Source organism: Tigriopus californicus, chromosome 11, assembly GCF_007210705.1.
Source record: "Tigriopus californicus strain San Diego chromosome 11, Tcal_SD_v2.1, whole genome shotgun sequence".
NCBI classification, from domain to species: Eukaryota; Metazoa; Arthropoda; class Copepoda; order Harpacticoida; family Harpacticidae; genus Tigriopus; species Tigriopus californicus.
Genome location: NC_081450.1, coordinates 4,066,888 through 4,076,340, shown reverse-complemented (window position 1 = coordinate 4,076,340; position 9,453 = coordinate 4,066,888). Strand labels below are relative to the sequence as shown.

Sequence of the window (9,453 nt, the reverse complement as noted above, 5' to 3'; positions counted from 1 at the left end):
ACGCTTCAATGTTTTGAAAGCCAACCTGATAAACTAGAGGAGAAAACAAATGTTCAACTGGAACGTATCCTCAATTGGTTAGAAATAAATATATAAACCTTAAACATAGATAAATCTAAATTCATGATTATCAGGCACAAAAATTGCAATTTTAACTTCAAAATTAACGTAAATGGATATATGTTAGAGGAGGTGGGTTTCACGACTTCAAATGAAAAATCCATACTATTTCTGGGAATGCAACTCGATAGCAAACTCAACTGTCACTGTCACATTGAGAGTGTAGCAAACAAAATTCGAAAAATTCTTTTCAGTCTGAACAGAATTCGCAAGTCAGTGCCCAAAACTGTAAAGAAACAACTTTATAATGGATTTATCCGAAGTGTCTTGGAGTACGGTATTGAATTTTATGGCCAAAGTACGAAACTGAAGATCTTGTCCATACTCCAGAAAAGAGCTATACGCTGGATAGATAATACGAGATGGTTTTCTCATACTGAATCTTTTCATGAGTCCAAGCTCTTAAAATTGCAAGATTTGCGCACGCTTAAAATCGTTCAAGTGATGAGGCAGTTGTGCTTGCAAGAACTTCCACCATGCATCAATATATACAAATGGAGAAATAATCCTCGGCTTGGCGGTTGGAGAATAATCACTCCAGTTGCCAAGTCGGGACTTTTACAAAGACTACCGAACTTTGCTTTTCCCAACAAGTGGAATAATTTCAACCCTCCAGGCATCGATCTAACCAGAATGAAATTCACCCAAATAATTAGAGATTATCTCTTACAGAAGTACTCTATTGCTCCGTGCAAACTCAAGAATTGCTATGTATGCCAACAAAAACCCTAAGAAATGATTTTTATTTTTATTTTTTATTACGATTATCAGCCGCTCAATCTCATCAAAACACTCCATGCAACAAATACAATTCTAAACTTATTAATTTTCCTCCCATTCCTGAAGTCGTTTCGCATTTTCTAGTAAACATAACAAATTAACACTGAAAATATTTGCTTCGCTCTGTTTTTCATGTTCTTCTTTCTATCTTTTTCTTAGTCCCTTCTTTTCTTATAACTTCGAACCGATATGATTTCCTACAAGCCTTTCAACTTCACANGTTATGAGAGGGAAAATTTCCGTTTAAAGTTAAACCTATGTTTGCAAAATAGTTGTTAAATATTGACCCAACTTCTTTTGGATCAGATGAGATTTGGTTTTCTTTGTTAGATTTGAGACTAAAAGAAACTGTCTGTGATTTTGTCGTGTTACCCATTAGTTCATTTGCATTTTGCATTTTTTTCATTTGATTCACTTTAAAAAAGTTCTTCCAATGTTTCTCTTTGGCTAACCGCACTAGCTTGTAATATAATTTAGCGTAAATATCATAGGTGTTTTTTGACTCAATAGGGTGTTTCCTGAATTTATTTAACAATTTATCTTTCTGTTTTCGTGACGTCATCAGTCCCCATGTCATCCAAGCATTTTGTTTTGTGTTCCCTTCATTACATCGTCTTTTTACTATTGGACAAGCTATATCAAATATCTGAGAAAACGTTGTCTCAAATTGTTAAATGCCTGCTTGGGGTTTTCCATATCTAACACCCAGTCTTTGGCTTGCAATAAATCTTTTAGTCTTTTTAGATTAGGTTTTCTTGCGTCCCTAATTTCTATTTCCTTGGACAGGGTCTTACTTATTACTGATTTCATGCTTATTGAAGTAAAAGTTGCAAAGTGATCACTAACGTCACATTCAAGTATTCCAGAGGACAATACCTCGGAACAGTTAGTATTTAAAATATACTGGCCATTCATTCTTCTCACATTTTTTCACTTTTCATAATACCTGAAGTCGTACTACTATAACAACATAATAACGCTAAGATTAACATAACAATTCGTTTTCTATTTGGGGGATTTTGGGTGCTAGGGTCGGACGGGTGAGCCTCGCTGGCCGGCGAAGCCAGCCATCACATCGTCCACTTCCAAATTCCGTTAAGCAGTTTCAAGTCCAGTGTCAGTTTTTGGTTCTCCGTCTGTGGGCGTGGTTAACGTCTTAAAGTTTCCTTTGAGAAAGGTTGGGGAGGAATTTTGATCTAGGGATCTCTCTCATGCTAGGAAACTGCGCTAGCCACTACACCAAGTCTCCTCCCTAAGAGACGCTCGCTATTCAAAGATAAAAAAAGCGCAAAACAAGTTTGAAAGGGCTGAATGCAGAGACCCTGGATGACATGCTGTTGCATGCTATCAGGCTTGACAGCTTGCCAATATTGAGGTCAGTTGTGATGGTAATTTCAACCTGACAGCGCTGAAAGATGAGGCATGGCCCAAAAATGATCCAAAGTTGTCCTTCCCGGAACAGGCAATTTTGTGTCTGGCCGTGTTGTGGGCTAATAACAATGAGTCTAAATTGAATAAACAAACTATCGTGGATTTCTGAATGAGCGAGAGAAAGTACCTATTGAAGTGTCTAAAGGTATTGGAAATAAACAACTATTGGCATCATTAGTTTCCTGAAACATTCAAGCACAGATTGACATAAGCGACTCCACCCCGTTCCAGCCCTGGGAGAGCCACTACAACACAAGCAGACTCTCAATGCAGATTTCATTGATTTTAAAAGTGTGATTTGCAGTGAGTAAGTGCTGGATGGCGGTGTTAGACCAGTCGGGAAACAAGGCCCGGACCATCAAAAACGAAATAGTTGTTAAGTTTAAAGATTTGGGCATGGCCTTGCTGAATGAAATTTTCGAAAACAATGATTCAAATTTTAACTTATTTCTTTATGAAGAGCCACGGAACTTGTCACCCACAATGAAATTCCACCACACTGATCTAATCTCAGAAGGGAAACTTAGTCAACATTAAACAAAGCCTTTCCTTAAACTGTGAAAGACAGAGACACATTTTTGTTGTTGTCAACTTGCAATGAATTCTTTATTCTTCATATAAACATAGTTATTGTGCGTTAACGACCTCCACAAATGTTGTCAGGATCATCTCCCCCCCAGATTGTAGAGGCAAATCCGGTTTTCGAATCTCCACCAATCCCAGGGCATTTGGCTAGGCAATAACACCTGACTCCATTGTTTTGTGGATTTTCATAGCTGGTGGCATAGTTGACGTACTTATTTCGACTGTAGTAACACTTCCTTCTGCAATCTCCAAAATCCTTGGCAGAGCCTTGGAGTACAATCCATCCGCCATAACAATACACCCCTTTTTTTACACAGTCTGAAAAAGGATCAACGATAATAACTTAATGTTAAAGTACCTCGAACTCGCGGCCTCGCATCTGACATAATTTCATGTTATGCAGTGTGCTATATTGAGATGAGAAACGATACTAATAAGTTGTGCCTTTACCTTTGGCCTGAGTGCCAACTATTGCCAAAGCAAGGGCGAGTGTCAAGATGAGGGCGAACTTCATGTTACTGGCCACTTTGTTGCTGAACATAAAGTGAATGACTTTGGTGTCACAATCGATGCATTTTATACTAGCTCGTCATTTGTTTTCATTAAGAAAAAATGCTATGGCCTTCCAATAGAGCCAATAATTAGGATCAGATGTCTCATACCAATTAAAAGGAAGGAAACATTCGATATAGCTTGTTAATAAAAGTATGACGGCTTTTGTATACATTTTAGTTATTTGGATTGTACCTACATTTTGATATTGAATGCAGGGATCGCACTCATAAAGAAATATGTCACTGAGGATAATTTTCAAATGCACATGGCATCCAGCCACTTCGGGCACTTCCTGTTAACCAATTTGCTGGCTTCACTCTTGGTCAACAGTTCAATGAAGAAGGCCAATCCTGGTCGAATTGTTGTGGTGCCCAGTTTGGCTCATTGTTTGGGCAAGATTGAATTGGACAACTTGAACTCCGAACGCTCTTATGATGTGAGTGTTTGACGCTAGAGAAAAATAATGGGCAGAAAATAATTGACTAGAGTAAAGGCCTATTGGATTTGACTATAATCTGCAACCCTTTCGCTGTTTTGTTTGTTTGTTACGAAGTCAAATGGCAGCTCTCTCGCTCGGCTTGTCGACTGATTTTTGATGAATGGCATAGTTTCCATTTGAGCCAAAAAATCTGGCTCGAAGCTGACTCAATTCCGCAATTCGGTCAGCTTTTATTCAACCTTGAAATAGCTTGATCCAATACTTTTTCAATGTANAAAAAAAAAACGGGGTCACCAATTTGTAGGAACGACAGGTTCGGAATTCTTAGAACGACTGTTGTTTATTTCTCCTCTCCTTTCAACCAAAAAGTATCCACATGTCTATCGGAACAATTCCGTTATGGCTTACGCCATCTAACAATATGTAATTAAGAAAATGATCTAACATGCTACAAGAGTAAAGGTCTATTGGTCTTAATTTTAATCTGCGACCCTTTCGTTGTTTGTTTTATTTGTTACGAAGTCAAATGGCAGATCTCTCGCTCGGCTTGTCAACTGATATTTGTTGAATAGCATAGTTTCCATTTGAGCCAAAAAATCTGGCTCGAAGCTGACTCAATTCTGCAATTCAGTCAGCTTTTATTCAACCTTGCAATAGCTTAATCCAATACTTTTTCAATGTCTTTTTTTTGCAAACATTTCTAAAATAGCAAAATACTTTATCACCAAGTTTATACAGGTGCATTTGGTCCAAAAAAAAACAAACTTGTTTTGAGGCCATTATTTGTCCCCTAAAGTTCAGTGAATTTCCTTAAAATCGAATGTCAACTTTTTAGTTTGAAGGAGCTCAAAAGGGGACATAAGTAAAACCAAAATTCGAAATGAGTTTCAAAATGTGTCAGACTTGAACTCTGAACCAGGGCAGGCTAAAAACACGCTTGTGATTTCTGCGAGCAATTGTGTATCTTGTTTAGATGGATATGGGCGCCCTAGTTGAGGTCCTTTGAGCTAATTCCGAAACACATCATTACTAAAGTGGTTTCGGGGACCAAATTGCCACTTAATTGAGGTCTTCGATTTGCTAAAATAAATCAGGTGGTTGTTGTAGATTAGTTCAAATAGTTTCCCGCTCCTTTGTTCACCTTGTCATTAATTCGCATTCTTGCTGTTCCTCATTGATGCCTCACTTTTGCTTTTATCAGTTCAGTCTGTCTTTGCCCTTCCGCACAAACTTGCAATAAATATTTCCCATAATCTACTTCATTGATTGCCTGCAGTCATCCAACACCGTGGCTGTTGTTCCTCACAATAGGCCAATATTAAGAAATAATAAATTAGTAGCAACTACCTTTAACAAAATGAGCAGGGATCTAAGAAAAATTAAGCAATGCAAATATTTCGAAAAAGCTATACAAAGTTGTTCAGAGCTGTCTTACAATTTAGAATTTCGTCGTGAAATCATATATCAGAAGTGAAAAAACAATGAGCAAAAGTGATAAGCTTCAACAAGACATAGAGCTACAATCCGATGTGTCAGACCTATTTCTGTGACTAGAAATGAGTGAACAAGGAGCAAAAGGACAAAGGATCTTCAATTTGGTCAACGCCAAAGTCAGCCAGAGTACCAGTCAGAATCATTGGCATCGGTGTCTGAATTGTCCAACGAATCCAGGATAGCCATATCAAAGTGAGCGTTCGGCTATTGCTTCTGGGTCCGGTGGTCTCAACGAGAGTAAGGTTTGCCGGGTTCCTCTACGACTTCAAGGCCAAAGTCAGGGGCTACCCTACCACTAACTTGAAGTCACTGTCAAATGAGTTTGCAGCAGTACCCCAAGCGTGTGGCAATGGGGCACGTTTGCCTAACAGCTCTGCATTGAAAAGTTCGAAGCAGTCCTTGTTATCAAATGGTTCTTTCTTCCTGTGAAACAATGGTTTTAGTTTTTTAAGCTTATTCCATCTTTGCAAGTTCAAAAAGCCCATTTTCAGAACGAGGAAAATGGAAATCCGATCTCACAATTTCTTGCAAATGCTCTGGAAGAGATATTGCTTTGAAAAAAGTCGCGAATCACTAATCTCTTTGTGCGTCCTCTTATCCTCTGGATTATTTTGTATGTGTTACTAAGAAATAGCGATTGATAGGTTCTTGAAAATACAATTTGCACATATGTGANCTGGCTCAAAGTGTATTCGTTCTCTCTCGATTCTAGACCCCAAAACGAAGATTTCATTTCTCGTCGATTCCGGGGCAGATGTCTCAGTTTTGCCTCCCTCGTTTGCCGACCGCGTGAAAGGTCAGGTTTGTCCTTCTCCGACGTTAATTGCTGCCAACGGTTCCTCAATCCGCACATGGGGGTCCAGAAATCTTCATTTTCACCTTGGAGATCGGACATATATTCACCGTTTTACCGTTGCCGATGTCAAAAGCCCCCTTCTGGGAGCCGATTTTTTCAAAAAGTTCCACATTACCATAGACCTAGCAAATAACCGGTTAATCGATGGTCATGGGGCAGAAATTCGCGCAATCCTGGCTTCTGGCATTCAACCAACCGATTCCCCTTGGGATGCTCTCCTATCTAAATTTCCGGAGCTCACAAACGTCGATTTCTCGTCCCGGGTCAATAAGCACGGCGTCGAGCATCACGTCATCACAGCTGGTCCACCGGTATTTACTCGTCCAAGACGGCTTTTTCGTGACAAACTTAAAAAGGCCAAAGACGAATTTAGCAAGATGGAGAAGATGAGGATCTGCCGCCGATCAGAATCAAATACTGCCTCTGCCCTTCATATGGTTCCAAAACCCGATGGATCTTTCCGTCCTTGTGGAGACTACCGTCGTCTCAATCTACAGACCGCCGTCGACCGCTATCCCCTCCCACATATCCACGATTTCTCAGCCAACCTTCATGGTTGCTCCTTTTTTTCAAAGGTCGACCTCGTTCGTGGCTACCATCAAATTCCCATGGCGGCAGAATCCATTCCCAAGACGGCTATAACAACCCCATTTGGTTTATTCGAATTTCTAAGAATGCCATTCGGTTTGCGAAATGAAGCCCAAACCTTTCAGCGACTTATGGATCGAGTCCTGGCCGACCTTCCTTTCACGTTTGTGTATCTAGACGATATTCTGGTGGCTTCTCAGTCTTTAACTGAACATTCAGAGCATTTAACCCAAGTATTCTCACGACTTTCGGAAAATGGTTTGATTATTAATCGTCAAAAGTGCTCGTTTGGAGTTACATCTGTGAAATATCTGGGCCACTTAGTTTCATCCAAAGGAATCTCGCCTCTTCCCACGAAGGTTGAAGCCCTCATCGATTATCCACGTCCAACTGATCGCCCTACATTACAACGATTCTTGGGTATGGTCAATTACTACCACCGTTTCCTTCCCTCTGTGGCCTCCATACTCGCCCCATTNTTCATCTTTTTTGTTTGATCTAGGGAATCCTAGAATGATATTTTTTTTTTAACCTGAGTGTGTATAATGCAGTTTATGAGAATAACTTGGTGGATCAGTAGCCTTACTGCATTTATTCCTGCTTTGCAGGAGCCCATGACTTAAATACAAAAGAGAACCATATTTTGATGATTCGACCCTTGGGTGCTTATCAACCACCAAAAGTTACCCGACCATTCAGCATTAACCCCATTTGGGATTTTTCTAAGTTCTTAAACATACCCAGGCTATCATCTTAGATGTTTGGTCACTTGTAACACTCCTTGGCTCTCCAAGAATCAAATTTAGCTTGCTTTGCAAAACTTAAACTCTAATTGATCATTCATAGATATTAGATTGCTTCTTTAGCATGTTTATTCAATCAAGATTGCCCATTGTTGAGCACTTTGAAAACAATCATTATGGTCAGGTTGTGTGATGAAATATGAGAGCATGCTAGACTATGAAGACTGATTCTATTTCTTGCATATATTGGACAGGTTGATGTCATCTCCAGATGTGGCCACAACTGATCCAGCGGTAGGTCTCAGATTGCATTTGGTGAGGCAAACTCACCTCAATCCGAAAACATTGGCCGGGAACGACGTGTAGGCATAGTTGATCTCAGATTTCCGGGTACTCGTGGAACATTTAATTTGACTTTTACCAAATTGCTTTAACAAACACTCTCCACAGGCGCAGGAAAGAAACATCCTTTATTGGAGTACTTGCGACTTAAATAAAGACATAATGGCAAAGCAAGTGTTGAACTAAGTGTGACTAGCCCGAAGTTGAAGCTGCAATTATTCATAGACTCGTTCATCGTAAAGATGTCTGAAAGAGACTTAAACACATGAAATATTCAAAGATCCAAAAAGGAAAAAACACTAGTTATGTTGCAACATATGAAGCAAGATAAATTGTCCTTTTCCTCTCTCTCTAAAATGTGAGGCAGACAGAAATAAGGCTAATGTTAGACAACTGGTGGCCCCAAGGAGATCTTGCCTGTACAGTATGATTTTAATGGATTGCAAAGAGATGTTCATGGTCTGTTTGTTAAGGAACATGACTGAATGTCATGGAAGATGAGAAAAATAGCTTTTGTGTTCTACTTATATTTTGACTGAACAGTTTTGGTCAATTAATTAAGTTTAATTCTTCTTGGGCATTGGAATGACTTCGTTGCGATCCATTTCCAGGATTTCTACGCTCCTGTTCCACAAACGGGTGGCCATTTCCAGATCTTTTGATTCATTTGAGTGAGAGCATGGCTTGCAATCAGAAAAGTATTCTCCGGTCACATTATCAAGGCTTTCGTCCACTGCGGCAAAAATCGTAGTTTGAGCTCCTTCCTGGAAATGTAAAGACTCGAATTGAATAGAAGATCAAAAATGTTTGTTGGCTCGATGAGGTGGATCATATACATGCCTTGGGATTTTTGATGGCAAGACCGGCAAAGAAGTGGAAAATGGGTCCGAAATAGGGAATGTGTCGGAACAAACCGGTTTGAACAGCACCAGGATGAATGGCATTCACAATGATGTTGGAGTTCTTCAATCGTCTGGCCAACTCTTTGGTAAACAAAACATTGGCCAATTTCGTATTACCGTAGACTCTGGAGCTCTGCAAATCAATTCGGTGAAAATTTACACTATGGCTGAACGATGCAGATTTGATTTTATCTGCGTTATGAAAGTGCCTAAAAACTTTGATTTAACAGGAAACTCTAAAAAGAGGAAATCTTGGTTTTTTATCCTACCACCCATTAGGCTTAGTAAACAAACTACTTGCATCTATGCTTTTGTCGTAATGGCAGTTTCCAAATAGGTCCTACAAATAACGTCCCTTATAAAAACAGCCTTTGGGATGACGTGTCGCTTTGTCAGCTGCGCATGGGAAAAGGTAAACACGTCAGATGGCGCTCGTCAATGGCATTGATTATGGCCTTCTCATGACCGTGGAAGCTCTGTCAAGCATTTATCCTCTCCTTATATAACCCATTGATTGTCACGGTCATGAGAGGGCTCCAATAAAGGGTTCAATTCGATTTCAACTTCGACAATCCTCCAACAAGTTCATGTGAGGTCTGTGGCCATAAGCTGTAACTT

At 39.7% G+C, this 9,453-nt stretch overlaps 1 protein-coding gene across 1 annotated transcript in view; it reads right to left on the bottom strand.

The window, feature by feature from the left end:
- Nucleotides 1-8,457: 8,457 nt before the first annotated feature.
- Nucleotides 8,458-9,453, bottom strand: part of LOC131890385 (retinol dehydrogenase 11-like) — a gene marked incomplete at its 5' end in the record, with an annotated part of 2,676 nt that continues 1,680 nt past the window's right edge. The window contains 2 exon segments of the mRNA XM_059239724.1: nucleotides 8,458-8,693; nucleotides 8,770-8,968. Of these exon segments, the coding sequence (XP_059095707.1) occupies nucleotides 8,692-8,693; nucleotides 8,770-8,968 (201 nt within the window).